The 22065-nt window shown below is 33.7% G+C and overlaps 3 protein-coding genes across 5 annotated transcripts; 1 reads left to right on the top strand and 2 right to left on the bottom strand.

Moving 5' to 3' along the window:
- Positions 1–1527: 1527 nt before the first annotated feature.
- On the bottom strand, positions 1528–4937 carry LOC116006292 (wall-associated receptor kinase 2-like). The gene is made up of 3 exons (XM_031246607.1): positions 4019–4937; positions 3475–3651; positions 1528–2965 (listed from the first exon to the last, which is right to left on the bottom strand). The coding sequence occupies exons 1-3, from the start codon at positions 4920–4922 to the stop codon at positions 1743–1745; spliced, it is 2304 nt and encodes a 767-aa protein (XP_031102467.1). The 5' UTR covers positions 4923–4937; the 3' UTR covers positions 1528–1742.
- A 5771-nt stretch (positions 4938–10708) lies between these two features.
- LOC116005980 (wall-associated receptor kinase 2-like) lies at positions 10709–14011 on the bottom strand. The gene is made up of 3 exons (XM_031246215.1): positions 13016–14011; positions 12644–12820; positions 10709–12088 (listed from the first exon to the last, which is right to left on the bottom strand). The coding sequence occupies exons 1-3, from the start codon at positions 14001–14003 to the stop codon at positions 10860–10862; spliced, it is 2394 nt and encodes a 797-aa protein (XP_031102075.1). The 5' UTR covers positions 14004–14011; the 3' UTR covers positions 10709–10859.
- Positions 14012–17765: 3754 nt separating this feature from the next.
- LOC116007415 (serine/threonine-protein kinase prp4-like) lies at positions 17766–20614 on the top strand. 3 transcript variants are annotated; one of them, XM_031248078.1, is made up of 6 exons: positions 17766–17818; positions 18877–18966; positions 19339–19495; positions 19586–19877; positions 19995–20109; positions 20246–20614. In XM_031248078.1, the coding sequence occupies exons 3-6, from the start codon at positions 19473–19475 to the stop codon at positions 20305–20307; spliced, it is 492 nt and encodes a 163-aa protein (XP_031103938.1). In that variant the 5' UTR covers positions 17766–17818; positions 18877–18966; positions 19339–19472; the 3' UTR covers positions 20308–20614. The 3 variants fall into 3 exon arrangements, with proteins under 3 accessions (XP_031103938.1, XP_031103939.1, XP_031103936.1); XM_031248079.1 differs by lacking the exon at positions 18877–18966 and having other exon boundaries at positions 17798–17818; XM_031248076.1 differs by lacking the exon at positions 17766–17818 and having other exon boundaries at positions 18791–18966.
- The last annotated feature ends 1451 nt before the right edge of the window (positions 20615–22065 follow it).

A 22065-nucleotide genomic window follows, 5' to 3' on the forward strand; every position in this document is an offset into this window, starting at 1 on the left:
TATTTTTGTAAAACTATAGAACTTTCTTATCGTATTTATCAGTTTGATAGGTTAGCGTCACGTCACGGGCGGGTAAACATTGGTGAAAACTTCGCTATAATTGGCAATCAGGGGTTAATAATTATTCTTATTTTGTCCCGTTTCAAAAGTAGATAAATAATACTGCGTATTTGTCAAATTTCAAGTCTACATTAAATATAACTAGTGTTTTGCACCCATCTTTACAAGTAGTTAGTTGCTTTGCACCCTTTTAAATTTCATATCCGACAAACATACATAAATAATAAGGTAAAATTAAAATTAAATTTTACAGGCAAACTCAATAAGAGAATATATAACATTAATTATATTATATGAAAATTGTAACGTATGACAAAATGTGACAATGTCAACAAAATTATGAGAGAAAATTTTGATTAAATTAGTCTACCCATTAAACGTATTGGGTCTAATCTTCCTAATGTATATGGTTTATTTTTCATATGTGATTTTCGACTATAATATAGTGATGGTCTCATTTTGAAATTAATATAGTGATGGTCTCATTTTGAAATTAAAAGATTAAAATCTAGAGGTGTGAGGATGAATAGACTTTATTGGAGTTTGCAAATATGAAATATATGACAAAGAAATTAAAGTGCATAAAGTAAATAAGTCTAATAAACTTGTGTGAGACCATCTCACGAAATCTTATCCATGAGAAGGGCCGAGTCGAGTCAGGTCAATATACAGATGTAATACTCATACTAGCAAAATCTAATACTAAATCAGGAATAAAATATTTGTTACTCATAAGGGAAAACGTAATACTTTTGAGGACAAAATGTTATACTTTAATATTTTGATGTAAAATTATTACTTTTTTCATCAAAAGTATTATATTCTCCCTTATAAATAATTTTGTACTTTAAAAAAAATGTAATACTTTTGATGAAAAGTGTAACACTTTTACATCAAAATGTAAAAGTATTATATTTTTCTTCAAAAGCATGGAGTATTATATTTTCACATATAAGTAATGAATATTTTATTCCTGATTAGTATTAGATTTACTAGTATAAGTATTACATTTCATATTAACACGACATGTCTCATAGGTAAAGATTCGTGAGACGATATCACACAAGTTTTTGTCTTGTAGTAATGCATGATCGATTAACTACTTTTATTTATTAATGAAATCAAAAAAAAAAAAAAAAAAAGGTACACTCCGTACCGTAATATATTGTTTAGTCTACAAATTAAGAATATATTAAAAAGTTAAATAATGCTAATTGTGATATGGGAGAAGAGTATATACGGTGGGTGGCCAGGGTGGGTCTAAGCGAAGTACAGTTTGAACCATTGACAATTGAACAGTGACAACTAGCCTCAGGTTGACCGTTGACGTAATACGTATTGAATACTTTTAAAACAAAAGGGAATTATAAATTCTTTCATGGTAATATCGTAATATGTGATAAAATAATATATTTTGAAAGCACGCATTTTTCTTGGCTATTAGAAGGTTCAGGAATTCAAATAAACTTGTGTCAATATGTTAATATTCGACCATGTGAAATATATTTATTTATTTGATCAAATAAGAATAAGTACTTAAAAGAGAAAATTAAGAATCAATCTCAATTTTACATCTATAAAAATCAAACGGATCAACTTAAATTATGCAATAAAACTAAACCTTATTAGTAAATTAAAGCACTCCTGATTACAAATAAGTCAAGTGCGATCATCTAAATTAATCACCTTCGGCTATTATTTGTGGAAAGATTCATACCCGTAGAAGAGGTGTATTGCCCAGAATACTCACTAGTGAACGTAGAAGAATTGATTTGGAGCATATATAGGTCAGACGGTCCATCTTCATCATTCATTTGACCACCAAAAACCTCATGCACTTGCTCTCCACGACTCCATGACTGTCTATTAAACTTCCTCAAAGCTTCAAGCTCCATGGCCACTTCCTTCATTGTAGGCCTATCTTCCCCATTCATGTGGAGACATCTCTTCGCTAGCTCAGCAACTTTTTGAGTTTGATCCAACGCCCCTTCCCTCAATACACGACGATCAAGAATCTTGAACAATTGATTCTTATCCATGGAGATCACCATGTATGCTGATAAATTCGTCTCCTCCTCGCTTCTTTCTCTGGATATCGGTTTCAGCCCGGTTAAAAGTTCACAAAGAACTACTCCAAAACTGTACACGTCGCTCTTTTCTGTCAATTCACTTGTTCTGAAGTACTCAGGATCCAAATATCCTAGCGTCCCTTGGACTAACGTAGCCACGTGAGTTTGGTCCAATGGGATTAATCTTGATGCACCGAAATCGGATACCTTGGCAGTGTAATAATCATCTATCAATATGTTGGCTGACTTTACATCTCGGTGAAATATAGGCATGCCTGCTGAGGAATGGAGATAGGCGAGTGCGCCGGCTGTTTCTGTAGCTACTCTTAAACGATTTTCCCATGATAGCCAACTCGAGCCGCCTTGTTTGTGGATGTGCTCATAGAGAGTTCCATGAGAGACATACTCATACACTAATAAGGGAACTTCTGCCTCTAGACAACAACCTAGAAGTTTGACCACATTTCTATGATTAACTTGACTGAGGATGACCACCTCATTGATGAATTGCTCGATTTTGGTCTCATCCATATTCTTAGATTTCTTGATGGCAACTATGTGATTACCCGGTAGAATGCCTTTGTAAACAATGCCATTTCCACCTCGGCCAAGTTCCCGATCACTTGAGTAGTGGTTGGTAGCTTTTTCCAGTTCATTGGCGGTGAAGATTTTGATTGCTTCTATACCATCACCTGTTGTGGTGATTCTTTGTTTTAGGATTAGACCGCCATTTTGTTGGAAAAATTTCTCACGGAGTTTGATGAGTCTTCTTTTCTTGATAAAGAAGTATAGCCATGTTACTCCAATTACCATGGACAAAAACCCAACTCCTAGTCCTGCATTTAGTATGGTTTTACAAATTAGTTGACTAATTAACCTTAGCTAGGAAGTTAAATAGAAACTAATATAGGTACGAGTAATATAATATCTTGTTTGGATTTATTAAAAAAAAAATAGGCCATAATTATTTAATTTGGAGTACAGTTATCTTTTGTTTGTTTGTTTGCTTTTTTACAAGTATAATAGCTTGATTTAAGATTTTAGCACAAAGCCGCGTGCTTCATTTGACTAATACTGAGTTACTTCATAATAGGACAATGATAAACCTGTTAGGCTGTTATGCATGTGAAAACTAAGATGTAATATTTACCTATAGCTAACTCATCATTACTTTAATTTCTAAATGTTTCATTGGCCAAATTACACAAAATTAAAACAATTTTGGTTCATTTTGACAGCCACCAAAAAAAAATAAATAAATGTTGATTGGAATGTGTAAAATCAAATATCGGATATATACTTCAACCATATTATATTTTACAAAAACTTGTAAATAAGCACTTACCCACAGAAAATTTGATCCAGGGGAACTCTGAATTATTATTAGGGGCAATGCAACCACTTCCATTCTTTTTTCCATCACCACTGTACCCATCTGGACAAGAACATCTATGGCTCCCTGCTGTGTTTGTGCATACTTTCTCACAGTCATTCTTATTAGGATCTGCACACTCATCAATATCTACAAAACAATAAAGTAAAATCAAAATCAAACCATTCAAATGCTTTTTTGAGTGACCAAGATCGAAAACCATCAGTGCCCCCATTAAGTAAATTTCGTCTTACAACCCTAGCTGTTATAAATCTAACTCCCAACAAGGGCATATATTAGCTAATTCGATCTAAATAAGAATAACCTGAAATTAAAAGTGAGCTCTGAATAAGAATTTTAGGAGAATTAGGGTACAATTCTCACACATGATGATTCCCTTTAGACCAGCTCCCTACCTCCCGGAGCCAGTGTAAATTAGTCCGGTGGACCAGGACCATTAAACGGACTTGGAACACCTCGTGGACTTACCAAAAGAACTTGAAATTAAATACTATACCTTGGCATCCAGGACTAAGATAAGGATTGCCCTGGAAACCCTGCTCGCAGGTACAACGGTATCCTCCGGAATCATTATCGGCATCAACGCAGCGACTATTTTGCTGGCACGCATAATCGTTGCTCTTTTGTGCACCGTCACAGGTAAGATTACCGATAGCCCAGTCAAGAAGGATAGGAACACTATCCGCAACCCGTCGGGTAAAATTCAGATCTCTAAGGTCATCCACTCCTCGGAAGCTAAACCGGTCGGCCTCGCCTAGGAAAGCGAACGAGCAAGGATTAAAGGACCAAACACCACTATGGTTGTTCAAGCTCATCATACTGCTTATGTTAAAAGACTTCAATCCTTTCGGGATTGTAATTTGGCAGCAACCACCGGAACCTAAACAACTTCCCACGCGCACGTCCTCCGGTTTGGTGCACGCGGCGGGGCAGCCGTTGGCGAAGCTCTTACCGGTTAAGGGGTTGTTAGCCGTTATAACGGCCGCGTCTTGGCACCCGAGGACGGTGAACTTGTTTTTGTCGGAGAAAGTGTAGGGGCTTGAAGTGCCGAGGTTTGTCCACGCGGGAATTTCCCCGAGGAAGCCCCCTGCCGAGGTGTAGCATCTTAAAGCAACAACGTTGGAGATCCAAACGTGGGTCTCGGAGATGTCGAAGACTTGGATGTTCCCTATCAAAGGCATGGGAGGATTGCGGGATGTGTTGCAACTGATCTCAAAGCTCGGGTTCAGACCGCAACCCGAGCCTAGCCCGATTCCAAACGGGTATGGAACGGTTAGGTTCCCGCATTTTTGCGGGCATCCTGGCTTCGTGGTGGTCGTGGTGGTGTTAGTGGTGGGTGTTTGGGCTAAGGAGAGGGAAACAAGTTGGAGAAAAACAGCGGCTAAGTTAATAGGATGCATGATAATTGTGGATGAATGATTGTGCAATGCTATTACAGGCCTATCAAGTACTGGTATTATATATTACTAATTTCTATGAAGCTTACCTTTTTGACTTAATTATAATTGGACAGTCGCTTCTAATTGCTGCAATTCACACTACCCGATCAAACTACGAAACACAAATATAATTTAAATTTGAGAGTTGAATAATAATGCCAATTCCAATATGGACATATATATGATCATGGGAGGAATAATATGGTGGGGCTAAAGAATGCATGTTATTGTTAAACAAGGTTGTATTCAAAACTTTTATAAATTTTCAAAGACTTTTAAAATGATAAATTTGATATAATTTTTAAGACTTTCATACCATTTTTTATATTTTCATTAATTTTGTACGAGTTTATAAAAATATGTATCATAGACATTTATAAATGTTTTAAAACATTTTCATATGCTTTCAAAAAAAAATATTTTCATATTAAAAAGTCTACAAAAGTAATAAATTGGATACAGAGTATATGAAGATAGACAAATGAATACAAATTGCATTTCTTGTGAAGAATAACTGTTCATTAGCAGCCACTCAATTTTAAAACAAAAATAAAAAATGGTACTAAATAGTATGGGGATATATATAAAGAGGAAAGTACTATACATACTATATTCCAAGTTGATGAAGAAATTACAGTATACAGACAGTTGCAACTTGCAATTAAAGAATTTTAAGTCTAGAACGTTTTGACTTTTGACTTGGATGTGATAGCAACTTAGCAAGTCAGTGAATTGGAAATGGAGATCAGAGGATGCTGCCTTCTCAAGAAAAGAAAACAGGAAAAAATAATATAGAACTGAATAATATACATGTCTTTTAACATTCAATTTGTTTTTTTTTTTTGGGAAAATGACACTTTTTCCCCCTATGTTATAAGCTTATAGCACTTTTTCCCCCTGTGTTATTAAAGTGGCTGTTTTTCCCCCTCAGTTATTTTAAAAGTGGTAGTTTTCTCCCTTGTAATGTTAAATTGACATTTTTGCCCTTAAAAATAACTATTTCATTTATTTTTATTCTCCAATCAATTGTTACTAATATATATATGGAAGATCACGGTTCGATACGAACCTAATCGAACACTGTAGAAATTGAACTTAAATAGTATAGACGGTTACGGTTACGATTCAGAACCGAAAAAATAAAATAAAATAATTGTTAAATTTAGACTATTTTTAAATAAGAAATAAAATTATAAAAATAAATAAATAAATACATAAGTTTTGATTGGCGGTTCAAAATCGAAATTGGAACCGAATCGTACCTATTTATCAAAATAAGTGTTTGATCAATTTCACTATATATGACTGTGGCTAAGTTCCGGTTCACGGTTCAACAATTATTTAATTTTAAATTTTTCGGTTCGTAACCAGAACTGTCCATACTATTTCGGTATGATTGTTACAGTGTTTGGTTAGGTTCGAACCGAATCGTGATCATCCATACATATAAATAATAATTTGTTGGAGAAGAAAAATAAATGAAATAATTATTTTTAAGGGTAATAATGTCAATTTAACATTTCAGGGGGAAAAATTGCCATTTTAATAACACAGGGGGAAAAGTGCTATATGCACATAACATAGGGGGAAAAAGTGCCATTTTTCCTTTTTTTTTTTAACGATAATATTAGAGCTTTTTTCATTTTGTATTTAATAATAAAAACCAACAATATTTTATAGGAATAAAGTTTTGTTCATTAACAAATTAACTATTGCAGCATTCATTCGTTGCTCACAAAAAGTAAAATTTCTTCATCCCAAGACCCCACATCCTGGTATGACAAGATAGTATTGAAATAAATTACGATAACTTAACAATCCATACCTATAATCTACCAGTCATGAACCAATTAAGTTGTCTGTGCAGACTTTATTTTCAACATTTATTATATTCCATCTCCAAATCACAACCTCAAATATATTGAGGTTGAGTGCCTTTTTTTTTTTTTTTTTTTTGGTTAGTCAATGACTCGCCAACCAGGCAGGCCAGCGGGTTTCGTTGAACAGTAAGCAATATTGGAACATAAATTCAGTTGACCTTTTTATCCCCTCATACTGCAATATTGGAATACAAGCAATAAATTCAATTTTCTTCAGAAATTCATGATATACTACATGTAGAACGTACTATAAAAGGGACCTAGGTAGTCTTGAGAACTAGGCATGGGCCAATGACCTTTTGAGCCCAATAATACATAGGAATCTTTATAAATAGTTTAAGGGATTATTTAGGGTGTGTTTGGTTCGCACATGGGAATCGAAATCGGAATGGGTATCAAATAATTGGTAATGGTAATGGGTTTTGGTGAAAGTATTTAGCATGTTTGGTAGTTAGGTGGAATGGGAATGGTTATTAATAGTTGAGGAAGAAAGGAGGAAGAGAGATGAAACCCTTATATAATAAGGGTTGGGTTTTATCATTAATGGGGTATTCCAAACCCATAGTAGCATTCACAAAACCTATCAACCAAACACAAGCAATCACTTTCATACCCATTCCTTATGCCTAAACCCACCAATCAAACACACCCTTAGTCTTTTCCCCTAATCCATACACAGCAGTGCAGGCGTGCATTAGCAAAAGCAATTAAAAAAAAAGTGCAACTTTGTGTTACAAGATTTAACATGGGAAAATAATTGCTGGCCTACCACGGACTGCATATATGCAAGTCAATCATTATACAATGTACCATGGTTTACCTTTGCAAGATCAACAACTGGCATAAAATTTATTTTTAATATATTGAAAAATTATTTTTAATACATTGAATGTTTATTTTTTAATAAAAATAAATAAATTTTTAATATATTAAAATTAAAATGAACATTTATCATGATCCACATTACAATGTGGACCATGGTCCATAGTATAATTTGTCCACGCCACCAGTTTGGTAAGCATAGTAAAGCTCTTTTTACACAAAGTTATAAATGAGCCCATAAAAATTTGTTGTATTAATCACTATTGGCTTTAACTAACTTGATTGGCGTGAGTAACCGTGTACTCTCATTCCTTAACAGAAGTTGAGAGTTCAAACCCACTCTCATATAGAAAAATTAATCTAGCAAACACTTTACTTTTTAATTAAGTTAGTTCGGTGCGAACGGAATAAGGTTAAACCTGATACATGCTTAAAGATATCTCCTATAGTTAAAACCTACTTAAAATACCCGTGATCTAACAAAAAAAAAAATCACGGTTAGCTATTGTTCATCATAAAAAGGAACAATATACGATAAGAATAAAGTTTTTTTTTTTTTTTTTTTGTGGGTTAGTCAATGACTTGCCTGATAGGCAGGCCAGCAGGTTTCATTGATCACTAGAGGACATTGACGCAGCAATATTGGAACATAAATTCAGTTGACCTTGTTATCCCCTCATAATGCAATCTTGGAATACAAGCAATAATGTCAACTTTCTTCAGCAGTTACTAATATAGTACTCCGTATATATAGAGCGTACGTACTATCAAAGGGAACTACGTACTCTTGAGAACTATACATGGACCAATTAATGACCTTTTGAGCCCAATAATACATAGGAATCGTTATAAATAGTTCAATGGCATACTTGATCGAGATGAATTATAATTCTTTTCTCACTTATTTTCAAGAAATGAAAATTTTTAAAGTTTGATCCGGAGGAATTGTAAATTTCACATCGATTATAGTGTTTTTTCTCGATTTAGTCATAAATATCTTTTGTGCTTAATTAGGTCCCTGCCATCGATAGTTTTACCTAATTGAGTGTTCAACTGTTAAAATTAAGGACTAATTAATTGAGAAAAATTATTATTGTCTGATGACTAAATTGGATAAAATTACTATAGTTGATGACTAAGTTGGATAAAATTATTATAGTCGATGACTAAATTGAATTTTAATAGAAGGGAAATTACTAAGTTATCTTAACAAATGACTTAATTAAGAAAAGCCATCGAAGTTCAGAACCCAATTAAGCACAAAAAAAAAAACATTTAGGACTAAATAGAGAAAAACCATTATAGTCCAGGCTAAATTAGATATTAACTCAATTATTGCAATTTCATAATACATGTGAAGAAAGTTTAGAGTGCGAGGATCAAATATCCATCCCTACTAATCCTACATCTTTCCCTAGGAATTGCAATTACTTGCACATTTTGACCTTTATAATAATTCTTCCTTTCAATTCCCATATATATATCAAACACAAGTTTTTGCCTAATTACATTATTATTCGACCCATCCCGTCTCACGCGATGAGACGATCTCACACAAAATTTTTGCCTAACTACATTATTATTCGATCTCTTTCAGCTGTGTATATTCAATACGATACATACTCAAAGTCAACTAATTAATACTCAGTAATTAATAATACTCGTGTTTTAATTTTATGGCAAGTCAATATTTTGTTACGATATCTAAACATGTGAATTTGACAACTAAATTTTTGTTAGAAGTTATAACCATCACCCAAAAAATAAAAAAAAAAAACGCAGAAGTTATAACAAACAATTTTAATATTGATGATAACAATATATCTTGTCTTCTATATTAGTGATTTTAATGAGGTAAATAAATCTAAAAAAATTGATCTATTTTAACTCAACTATAGAATTCTACTATATGTACTCTCTTAAATCTTACCACATCCCTCATTTTTATTTGGCCCCAAAATTGGGTGCCCGATTTTAAAAAAGAATTTATTATATATATTATAGATTTATAGGTATATTGATAACAAAAGTCTAAAAGGAGGTAATTTATATCGTGGACCAGGGTCCACAATGCACCATGGACCCTGATTATCTAATACACAAAATTTGACTTTATAATGTACAAATTTCATGTTCTTAATGCAAAGAAGTCATGTTCATAATACACATACACATAAATACGATATACAAGGGTATTTTGATCTTTTTTAAACAAAGTAAGTTGACCCTGCTATATTTTTATGTTTATTTTTTTGAAAAAAAAATATAATTAAAGATTGAAATGCTTTTGTATTTAACGACATTTAAACTGTTTTCTTGATGAAGGACCAAAAATGATCATGCCACAATAATACTAAGACCAAATGGGAATGTTCTAATAGAAAATGACTAAAAAGGAACTGCCACATATAAATATAGGACAAAAAATAAAATTAACTCTCCAAAATAATAACATTCTTTAAAAGGACTAGCTAAATAAGCTAAGTCATCTTGATGACTAATTAGAAAGTACTATAGCACCCCAATGTTAATTAGAGACGACAACAATTTTATACTTACCTTTGAAAACCAATTTTTATACTTACCTTATAACTTAATTAGAGACGACAACAATTTTATACTTACCTTTGAAAACCAATTTTTATACTTACCTTATAACTTAAAGACTAAAAGTATAAATTTCACTAAAGTATAATTAGGTCATACAAAATGGGATAAAGGAATAGCCTTTGAGAACCATACATGCATGATGAGCCGATTAACTCTAATTTGTGCACCATTACTCTAGGGAACTTTGATTACATGGATAGATAGATGTTCCGAAAAGATCACAGAAGAAGGTAAAGATCAGAATATTTTGACCAGGAAGCCTAGCTATGGCAAACCAATTCCATTGACAGAGAAGAAGAGATTTCTTTGACTGTATTTTTTGTCGCGCAATTCAAAAACCCTTCAATTATAATCTATGAGACAAAACAAACCTCCAGTTTATGATTAGATACAAGTGGTAATCTTTCTATCAATCCAAACACAACAGAAAAGAAAAGCAACCAAAAATGAAAACATTTTATTAATCCCTACAAAATTAGCAATAACAATTTTTTTAAAAGGAAAATTTGTGTTACAACATTTGACATGAGAATTGAAAATAGTTTCAAGCCTAGCATGCATGCAAAGTTGTAAATAAGGCATCATATCACTGTTGGCTTCTATTCAAAGGAGATGTCATGTTGGAACTGTTGGAGGTATATTGTCCAGAATACTCACTAGTGAACATAGAAGAATTAATCTGGACTGTATAAAGGTCGGACGGTTCATCCTGATCGTTCATTTGACCATCAAATGCCTCATGCAACACTTGTTGTCCATTATTCCATGCTTGTCTATTAAGCTTCCTCAACCCTTCGAGTTCCATTGACACTTCCTTCATTGTAGGCCTATCTTCACCATTCAAGTGGAGGCATCTCTTTGCAAGCTCGGCAACCTTTTGAATTTGCTCCAATGCTGCTTCCCTTAAAACCCTACGATCCAAAATCTTGAACAATTGATTCTTGTTCATGGAGGTTACCAAATATGATGCCAAATTCTTATCTTCCTCATTTCTTTCACTAGATATTGGTTTCAACCCAGTCAAGAGTTCACTGAGAACTACTCCAAAACTGTACACATCACTTTTTTCAGTCAATTGACTGGTTCTGAAGTATTCAGGATCCAAATATCCTAACGTTCCTTGGACTAAGGTAGCCAGGTGGGTTTGGTCTAAAGGGATTAGTCTCGAAGCACCAAAATCTGCTACCTTTGCGGTGTAATAATCGTCGAGTAATATATTGGCAGACTTTACATCTCGATGTATTATAGGCATCGCTGTTGAGGAATGGAGATAAGCAAGTGCATTAGCTGTTTCTGTCGCTATTCTTAAACGATTTTCCCATGACAGCCAACTCGACCTGCCTTGATTGTGGATGTGCTCGGAGAGTGTTCCATGGGAGACATACTCATAGACCAACAAAGGAACTTTTTCCTCTAAACAACAACCTATGAGTGTGACCACATTTCGATGGTTGACTTGAGTGAGGATGACAACCTCATTGATGAATTCTTCTATTTTGGTATCATCTACGTTCTTGGCTTTTTTTATGGCAACTATGCGTTTATCTGGAAGGATGCCTTTGTAAACAATGCCATTTCCTCCTCGGCCAAGTTCCCGGTCACTCGCGTAGTTGTTGGTGGATTTCTCCAGCTCCTCGGCTGTGAAGATTTTGGTTGCTTCTACACCGCCCTCAGTTGTAGTGACTCGTTGTTTTAAGATTAGACCCCCATTTTGTTGAAAGAATTTCTCCCGAAGTTTAATGAGTTTTCTTTTCTTAAAAAAGAAGTATAGCCATGTTACTCCAATCACCAATGACAAAAAGCCAGCTCCCAATCCTGCACTTTGTATGATCTTACCAAATAAAATTGATGTCCGATCATTGGACTTAGTCTTGACAGGTTTATATATATGTGTGTGTGTGTATGAATAGGATTACATTTTATACATTAATGTTCATAAAAATGTAAAATTATGCTATATGTGCAGTGGGTGGCTTCATTTATTTTATAGACTACAATTCATGACAACACGAACTGCACAACTAGTACACTAGTACTTGTCTAGCTACCATTTTATATTGAAGATAACCGTTGACTTTTCAAACATGTTTTCCAATTAATTATAGTAGGCTATTCAAACATTTGCCAATTTATTATCTAGGCCTAGCTCACATGCTTAACAACATTGTTGAGGTAATTAAATGTGTGACTCAATTTTTCCTAATCATAAGTTATGTTTCTTTACAAATATTAGATGTTGATGCATATTAGTTTTCTTTTTAAAAAAATAAATTGTTTAATAATGCAGCTTGATGTATGAATATTGTATTAATTGCAATCACATCATCAAAATAAGTTATTAAGATATATAAATTGTTACGAAGTACTTACCCACAGAAAACTTGATCCAGGGAAACTCTGAATTATTATTAGGGGCAATGCATCCACTTCCATTTTTTTTCCCATCACCACTGTACCCATCTGGACAAGAACATTTATGGCTCCCTGCCGTGTTTGTGCATATCTTCTCACAATCATTCTTATTTGGATCTGCACACTCATCAATATCTGCAACACAATAAAAATAAAAACATCCCATTACTAAATACCCATATAATATACCAATCTAGCACCTTGCTTATGAAAAATGTGACAGGTATAAGAAAATAAAATTAGACCAAATTTCGTTATAAACTATAATTTTTGACATAGTGATAAACACTTAGTCCGGCGAAACTGGGAATATAATAATGTTATATGTACCTTGGCAGCCATGGCTAAGATAAGGATTGCCTTCATAACCTTCGTTACAGCTACAAAGGTACCCTCTAGAATCATTATCGGCATCGACGCAGTGACTGTTTTCCTTGCACGCATAGCCGTCGCTCTTTCGCGCGTCGTCACAGGTAAGATTACCGATAGCCCAGTCAAGAAGGATAGGAACGCTATCCAAAGTCCGTCGCGAAAAGTTGAGGTCTCTAAGGTCATCCACTCCTCGGAAATTAAACCGGTCCCCCTCGCCGAGGAAAGCGTAGCCGCAGGGATCATAAGACCAGACCTTAGTATGGTTGTTGAGGCTAATAATAGTGCTTATGTTAAAAGACTTCAACCCTTTCGGAATCGGAATCTGACAGCACCCAGACGCGCCTAAACAGTTCCCCACGCGCACGTCCTCCGGTTTGGTGCACACGACCGGGCAGCCGTTGGCGAATGTTTTACCGGTTAAACGGTTATTACCGGCCAAAATGGCGCCGTCGTCGCACCCGACGACGGTGAACCGGTTTTGCGGCGAGAAGGTGTACGGGCTTGAAGTTCCGAGGCTGACCCACGGCGTGAACTCCTGGAGCACGCCGCCCGTGGGGGTGTAACATTTGAAAGCAACAATGTTGGAGACCCGAAGATGCGCGTCGGAGATTTCGTAGACTTGGATGTTCCATATCATAGGCCTCGGAGGATCGTAGGATGTATTACAATTGATCTCGAAGCTCGGGTTTATCGCGCAACCAGACCCTAGCCCGACTCCGAACGGGTACGGGACGGTTAGGTTCCCGCATTTACGCGGGCATCCCGGTTTAGTTATGGTGGGACCTTTCGTGATGGTGGTTGTGGTGGCGTTGGTGGTGGTCGTGGTGGTGTTGGTGGCGGTTGTGGTGGTGTTAGGGGTTGGGGTTTGGGCTATGGCAGATGAAAGCACTAAAAGGATAAATGAGAGAGAGAAGAGTTGACGAAAAGCAAAGCTAATTGGCTGCATGGTTGTGGATAAAAGATTAGGGAATGTTATTGGCTATTTGCCTGGCCTGGACTGGCCTCTATATATTATTCAATACTGCTACGAATTTTGAAAGTGTTTTCTTAAGTTTACTTTGACTTTAGTTGTTTTTTATTTAGGGTAAACTTTCGTTGTTATGTTACATCTTACATGCAAGTGGTATATTTCAGTATTTCACATTTCAAGTGGTTATATAATAATAAAAGAATGTTTTTTTTTTATTTCCACTATTTTTTAATTAAATAATCTTATATGAAGTACCATATATATATAGGTCATACTGACCTCTTTTTTTTTGGTTAACTCATAATAGAATTTATCAATTCACTCACACATATGAAGAATAGTATATAACATGTCTCAATAACAGTAAGATAGTATGTATAGAAGTATTTTTTAAAATCTTGTGACTTTATACATTTGTGCAATTGTGTGTTATTATTTTGTATTGTTTTATACTATATTATCTAATCAATTAGGAAAAAAAAGTTAAAATGTTCCAATTAATAATATGCTTCTCTTCTAATGGGCAGGGTGGAAATTCATCAATCATCTTTCGGAGGTCATTAGTTAAAAGTAATTATTGACCATTCATTACCCATAATAATTATAATTTATTAGCTGGTCGGCTTCTAAGTTTGAGGCAATCAATTATGAATTACTTAGACGGGTAACTTCATTATAATCTTTTATCAATTAGGGTTACAAGTCAGAATTTATTCACATTTGCATAGCGACTGTGATATATCTCGTTATCAAAAACATCATAATTATCATAATATAATTGTTAAAGTATAAATTGATAAATAAATATCAAATAGAAGATTCATACAATGAAAGAATTGTTTTATGCTCAAGAATTTTGATGCACGTTCACACTGTCAAAATTCAAAAATCGAACCACCAATATGTGGACAAAAATTAGGCGTTGAAATATAATAGATAAGCGACAGATAGACGCAGTAATTCATGAATGCCAATGAGACAAGAATGTTGACGTTAGAATTGAAACTTTCTTTGTTCATAGCTACTAAATGAGTCACAGCACAAGTATGCACAAGTATAATTGAAATCCATAGTCCAGCTATAATTTTTTGTGTTAGGTAAGTACTTGATCCTGACAAGTGGTATCAAGCACAAGTCACGGGTTCGAGTCCCAACAAGGATAAATTGTGTAATTAAGGCTGATAAGTGTTAGGAGAATTGTTGGGTGAAAGCCGGTGAAAGATGAAGTCCAACACCAAATAACTAGAGGGGTTGTTGTGTACGGTGGAGGTCTGAAGGGCCGAGTCACACCTGCCTCTCAAAAATGTAGCAGATAAAAAAATAAAGTTGTTTCTTCGCTAGTAGCTATAGCTTTCGGCATAGTGATAAGCCCCGACCATGCCTTTCCCAAAAATCTGTGCAGTGAAAGAAAGAAAAATTCGGAAATGAGTGATGATTCCTTGAACAAAGAGGCATACCTGAACATATAGAGGGGCATTACATTTCACAACACTCTTGCCCCTGCTCTGTCTTGCTGGTGCCTGCATCATACTTTGTTTGTATGGCATGTCATCAAATAAAGCGAGAAATTAAAAAAGTGTTTACTCGAATATGCGATGATACAACTTGGTTTATAATACACATTAAAAACGAGTATTATAATACAACTACAGAGATACATACTCGTTTTTAACCCTCTATAAATTAAGCATTAATGTATTTTTATTCATTAATTAGTGGTATAAAATTAAAGCATTAATGTATTTTTATTCATTAATGGTACAAATTAAAATGATTTAAATTTTTCCTTAATATCCCTCTATAATGGTATATATTCGAACAAATTAATGTTATTTTTAACAATGTATTAATTGACAATTAATTTTCACTACATGCACAATAAATATAAAGAATTAAATATATATATATATATATATATATATATATATATATATATATATATATATATGCATATATAAATTGAAATAAAATAAAATCCATTAAATGGAAATTAAATGAGTAATGACATAAATGATTACAATAAGTGTTTCATGTCTAAATATGTATAGTAAAATCTTTTATAAAAAATAGATGGTATTAATTTATGGATGTCAATCGGGCCCGAACCCGATGGGCTAGTCCGAAAAAATTCGAAATCGACAGGGCTATAGCCCGATAAAAAAATTAGCCCGAAACCGATTAGCCCGATGGGGCTAGCCCGAAATTAAATGGGCTAGCCCGATAGCCCAAACAATTAAAAACTATTTTTTTATTATAGAAGTCATGTGAAACATAACATACTTGAAATTTATAAGTGAGTTCATCTTTAGTATTTTTTTTTAATCATTAGGTACATTTTTAAATAAAATTTTAATAAATATATATTACATATAAATTGTTAATTTGTTATGTTGGTATTTTAATATTTAGATATTAGATTTTGGATTTGAGTTATGTGATGTTTCATGCATAGTTTATTACGACGCCCTGTTAAGTCGTGACATCCCTTGACCGTCTTGTCGCATAGGAAATGTTAAAATTTGGGGTCTTAAACCGAACCGAACACCGAACCGAATTAAATTCGAACCGTTGCAATTGTATTTGTTAAATTTTAATGTGCTCAATGCTCATCCGGTTAACCCGTTCTAACGAATCCGGATCCAATTGACGACTTGACCCGTTTTATCGAATGTAAGTATTCATTTTCGATTTTAATTCAAATAGTCTAACCCGCCCGAAAAGCCCGACAACCCGAAGGTTAGGGTTAGGGCTAACCCGAATCCGAGATTAAAATAATAATTAACCGACAACCCGAATCCGATAAGCCCGACAACCCGATAGGGTTAGCCCGAAACCGACAGGGCTGGCCCGATTGACATCCTACGGAGTAGTATATTAAATTGTTTCAAAAAAAAAAATATAGTATATATATCAAATTGGATGATTAATTTATATTTGCAGTGATCTGCCAGACTGTTGACTGGTATGAGTGAAATAAATGTTATTTTTAACAATGTATAGTATTAATTGACAATTAATTTTCACTACACAATAAATATAAACAACCCAATTACCCAAATACATATAAATGCATATATAAATTGAAATAAAATAAAATCCATTAAATAAAAATTAAATTAGTGATTAACTTCCATAACCGATGATATGATAAGTATAAAATTTATGTTCTTCGTTCTTGAATGAATATATCTATGTAGCCAAGCACATTGTGCTCAGATGACATGTAGTTACTCTCCCATATGGGAGATCATGAGATCGAGCCTCAGTAGAGGCGACCTTCAATAGGTTGAGAATGTATAGATGAACATATACTACAATGTAATAGTCAGTAGCAAACAATGTTTATTAATGTTATACTAGTCACTGGAAATAAAGTTTTAAATTAAAAATTATATAAATTAATTAATTATAAAGATTAACAATAACTATAAAAAAGATGTAAATAAATAGTAACTTTTTATTATTTTTGTGATTATAATCTAACCTTATCAATAGTATTTACTCAACATAATTATGCCACCATATTTGATTGTTTAAGTTAACTATTAATATGTATAATAAATTAAAAGGTAATATACTTCATAATAATAAAAATAAAAAATAAAAAATAACCGTTGATTTTCAAAAAAAAAAAAAACCGTTGTGGGCAAGTGGTGAGCTAGCCTAATTGGCTGAGCATTTGCGGAGCCGAAATTAGATACTGTCTTGGTCTCACTCCTCTTCGTCCTCTCTCTTCTGGAAGCTCAACTGCTCTCCCCAACCCAGCCTTTTTCTCCAAAAGCAACTTTGAGGTGCATTCACCCCTTCCCTCCCTTTGCCTTTCTATTTTCTAGAGTAGATGAAAATTTAAATCCGCCCTCTCCCCTCCCATTTTTACATTCTTGATGAAATTTAAAGTTTTATATTTTGGGTTGTTTAATTTTTTATACAAAGATCGGTGATTTTATTGTAGATCTCTGACTTAGTGGGTCTTTTTGAATTCAAGATTCTGTTTTCATGGGTTTATTTTTCACTAAATACTGTATGCAAATTCAAATGTATTATCTTTGTGTGTATGGGTTTCTTTGAATTCAGGATTTTGTTTTCTTGGTTTTATCTTTCACTGGATACTCTGTGTAAATTCAAATGTATATCTTTGTGTGTATGGGTTTTGTCTCTGTGGCAGTATTGATGAAATTTAAATTGGAAGTTCTATATTCTGGGTTTAATTTTTGTTATGAAGATTGGTGATTTTTTCTTGTAGATTCTATATTCTGGGTTTCATTTTTTATACAAAGATTGGTGATTTTTTTGTAGATCTCTTTAAAAATCCTGTTGAGTGGACAAAAGATTATTGGATCTCTTGATGTTAGTGAGTGTTTTTGAATCATGATTCTGTTTTGTTGGGGTTATCTTTTACTTATACTGTTAAGTACTGTTTGTAAATTCAATTGTATATTTTCTTTTCTATGGCTTTTGTCTCTCTGGCTAGGTTTCTGTTAATTTATAGTCATTATTTGTGGCTATTGGAGTTCCTTTGTTTGTTTGTTTGTTTGTTTTGTTTTGTTTTTAATATAGTGAATTGGGTACACAATGTGCTTCAATTTAAGGTGAGGTAAAATCAGAATTGGTGTGAAAAAGAAGGAAAAACAATCTGAGTGAAATGAGAGTGTCTAGATTTGCACTAACCTTTTTTTGCAGGTCATAAAGGAGTTGAAATGGAGCTGTTGGAAATTATTGAGGAACTGTTCCTGGAGCTGGAAATCAGCAGTGAAAGGAGCCAGTTTCAATTTTTATTGCTTGATTATTTGTATTGTGCTGGCTGTTTAGTTGTTGGATTGGTAATTGAATGTTGATCATTTGTTGTTAGGGGCTGAATTGTTAGAGGGCTGGGAGGCTATTGCATAAGGGTGGGTTCTATTTGCATAAATCTTTGGTCTCCTCATCCGATTATGAGTTGGTAAGAGTCTCTCATGTTTTGGTATAGCATACACATTGAGTTGGGAGTACTCTTGAGTAGTTGGTTTAATTGATAGTTGATTGGAGATTGGTTGTTGTGAGCTGAATGTTGAATCATGAAAAAAAAAATAGAAAAAGAAGAAGAAAATAATTGGGATGGGATGGAGTGTGGTGAACCATTGCTTAGCATTTGAGTTGTGAAATCTACCCCAGTTTGAATCCTTGTGAGGCAATTGAACAAATGAAAAGGGTTTCATTTTGTTTCAGATGATTTTTTGAAATTTTCTTGATTCCTTTATGGTTTAAAATTCTCTAATTTGTTGTACATCTTGTTTCTAATGTTTTCTCTTCTTTTATAACTTTTGATACATAGGTTACCGTTTTGGAGAAGTACTTGATGGCCGTTATGAGATTATTGCTTCACATGGAAAAGGTGTGTTCTCCACAGTAGTCCGTGCTAGAGATCTCAAAGCTAAACCTGGTGACCCTGAAGAGGTTGCAATTAAAATGATACGTAATAATGACACAATGTATGTGTGCTTTATTCTTTTGCCTGTTCCTGTCTTACAGTTTCCCTGCTTTTATTAGCAATCCTGATTTCTTTGTGATGCAACACTTAGGTATAAAGCAGGTATGGAAGAGTTGGTGATATTGAAGAAGTTGGTTGGTGCAGATCCTGAAGACCGGCGCCACTGTGTTCGTTTTCTTTCTAGCTTCAAGTACCGGAATCATCTGTGCTTGGTTTTTGAGTCTCTTCATATGAATCTACGTGAGGTTTTAAAGAAGTTTGGCCGTAATATTGGACTAAAACTTACTGCTGTGAGGACATATGCAAAACAACTATTCATTTCTTTGAAACATTTAAAGAACTGTGGTGTTCTTCACTCTGATATTAAACCAGATAACATGCTGGTATTTGAACTTAACCCCCCCTCTTTGTAGTTTTGTCTCTAGGTTTTGATCTGTTGCTCCATTTTAATCTTATTGTATCACTTACATAATTACATCTCATTGCATTTGCTTTGGCAGGTGAATGAAGCAAAAAATGTGTTGAAGCTTTGTGATTTTGGCAATGCCATGTTTGTGGGGAAGAATGAGATCACTCCATACCTTGTGAGCCGTTTTTATCGTGCTCCAGAGATAAGTAAGTATTTTTCGTATGATTTTTCAAATTTTGTTTTATTTTAAACTTTTTCTGCTAGTTGCATTTATATGTTATTTTTTTCTGAATCCTTTGTAATCTGATTATCAGTTCACTTTGCTCTTTCTTCCTGTTGCAGTTTTGGGCTTGCCCTATGACCATCCAATTGATATGTGGTCAGTTGGTTGTTGTTTATGCTGATGATAAACTGGTATTTGATATGGCTCCGTTTCTTTATAGGGTATTGCTCCATGCTTCTGCAATTATAGTAAGTACTCCTAATGACATTTCTACTCAATACTTTCTGATGATAAACTGTCTGGTCGTTCATATTGCTGCTGTTTATAGTTATGAGCAGCAATGAAGCATCATCATCTGCTTTATAAATTTCTTGAAATCAAGAATTAGGTAAAGCAATTATCATACTATTGTTGCATTAGAATGTTCTTGTTTCTCTTATTCTAAATTCTGATGGAATGACCTAAAAATGAGGCCCATATTATTTTGAGGTTTGTATCCTGATCATATCCGTCTATTCTCAGAGTCAATGCATGGTGTTGCCCAGATACTATTGTGCTTAGTATCTCTTGCTTTTCCTGTTTAATTTTCTGTTTAAAATTCGTGGGAATTCTAATTTAGTTTTTCTTTGTTTGTTTGTTTTTTTTTTTTTTTTTTTTTTTTTTTTNTTTTTTTTTTTTTTTTTTTTTTTTTTTTTTTTTTTTGTTTTTTCTTTAATATAGTGAATTTTGGGTACACAATATGCTTCAATGTAATGTGAATCCTTATTTGATTTTTTTGGTTTGGGCTTGTGTTAAGTTTTTCATTTTTGGATATATTGAATTGTATTTTTATGAACTGTGCTTTATTTCAAAAGTGGATTGTTATGGATTTTTCTTGGTTTTCATTATTAATTGTTTTAGTTTTTTTTAGGTAGACACATTCTGCTGTAACTTAAGGTGAATTTGTATTGATTCTTCTTGATGGGGCTTTGGGTTTCTTTCATCATTATTTGTTCCATTTGTTGTTGATATATTGAATTGAGATAATTTGACACACTGCGGTAAATAAAGTGATTTGTGTATGATGTTCAGTGGTTTCAAGTGTTCGTTTAGTTTTTATTATATATTATATATTGTGCTTAGTATCTGTTGCTTTTCGTGTTTAATTTTCTCTTTAAAATTCGTGGGAATTCTAATTTAGTTTTTCTTTGTTTGTTTGTTTTGTTTTGTTTTGTTTTGTTTTTAATATTGTGAATTGGGTACACAATATGCTTCAATGTAACATGAATCCTTAATTGATTTTTTTGGTTTGGGCTTGTGTGAAGTTTTTCATTTGGGAGCGATCACAATTTCAAGCAAGGAAAGGTAATTTACCCAACATTATGCACAATGAGTCATCCAAGCAAAGTTTCAAAAATTTTCAAAAATTACCCAATTTTTGTTTTCCCCCCACAGTTAGAAATTACATCGTCCTCGATGTGAAAGAAAATAAAGCACAAGGGGGAAGGGTAGCACAATAAGCACAAGGAGCACAATATCTACTATCTACACCAAGTAAAGCACTATTCACAATTAAAGAGAGTAGAGAAGGTAGATGAGACTCCCCTAATGAATCCCTTATGACAAAGAATCATCATGAAGCCTTCTTGGAATTGAGCATACTCCTTAGTGTCATTCCTAGAGTCAAGAGAATATATACATGAAAGCACAAGTGAAAGCATGATATATCAAAAATAAAAGTATAAGTAAAAATAAAGAAGAAAATAAAATGCAATAAAATAAAGGATAGCATGGGGTGCCTCCCATGAAGCGCTAAGTTTAATGTCGCTAGCTCGACTCAACCTCTCAAAATCAACCATCTTTGGATTGGAGAAAAAACATCCCATCCTTCCTAGCAAATTTCTCTTCAAGATATGTCTTTAAGTGGTGGCCATCAATAAATTCTTTTATGCACAAGCTC

Source organism: Ipomoea triloba, chromosome 15 (genome assembly GCF_003576645.1).
Source record: "Ipomoea triloba cultivar NCNSP0323 chromosome 15, ASM357664v1".
NCBI lineage: Eukaryota > Viridiplantae > Streptophyta > Magnoliopsida > Solanales > Convolvulaceae > Ipomoea > Ipomoea triloba.

What these genes read in the sequence shown, in the direction of transcription:
- LOC116006292 (XM_031246607.1), bottom strand. Translation starts at nt 4,922, where the DNA reads ATGCATCCTATTAACTTAGCCGCTGTTTTTCTCCAACTTGTTTCCCTC. An exon ending in TCTTAGTCCTGGATGCCAAG is followed by an intron (nt 3,652 to 4,018) that starts GTATAGTATTTA and finishes ATTGTTTTGTAG; the next exon opens with ATATTGATGAGTGTGCAGAT. An exon ending in CTGGATCAAATTTTCTGTGG is followed by an intron (nt 2,966 to 3,474) that starts GTAAGTGCTTAT and finishes TACTAAATGCAG; the next exon opens with GACTAGGAGTTGGGTTTTTG.
- LOC116007415 (XM_031248078.1), top strand. Translation starts at nt 19,473, where the DNA reads ATGATACGTAATAATGACACAAT. An exon ending in TTAAACCAGATAACATGCTG is followed by an intron (nt 19,878 to 19,994) that starts GTATTTGAACTT and finishes TTGCTTTGGCAG; the next exon opens with GTGAATGAAGCAAAAAATGT. An exon ending in TTATCGTGCTCCAGAGATAA is followed by an intron (nt 20,110 to 20,245) that starts GTAAGTATTTTT and finishes TTCCTGTTGCAG; the next exon opens with TTTTGGGCTTGCCCTATGAC.
- LOC116005980 (XM_031246215.1), bottom strand. Translation starts at nt 14,003, where the DNA reads ATGCAGCCAATTAGCTTTGCTTTTCGTCAACTCTTCTCTCTCTCATTT. An exon ending in TCTTAGCCATGGCTGCCAAG is followed by an intron (nt 12,821 to 13,015) that starts GTACATATAACA and finishes ATTGTGTTGCAG; the next exon opens with ATATTGATGAGTGTGCAGAT. An exon ending in CTGGATCAAGTTTTCTGTGG is followed by an intron (nt 12,089 to 12,643) that starts GTAAGTACTTCG and finishes TACAAAGTGCAG; the next exon opens with GATTGGGAGCTGGCTTTTTG.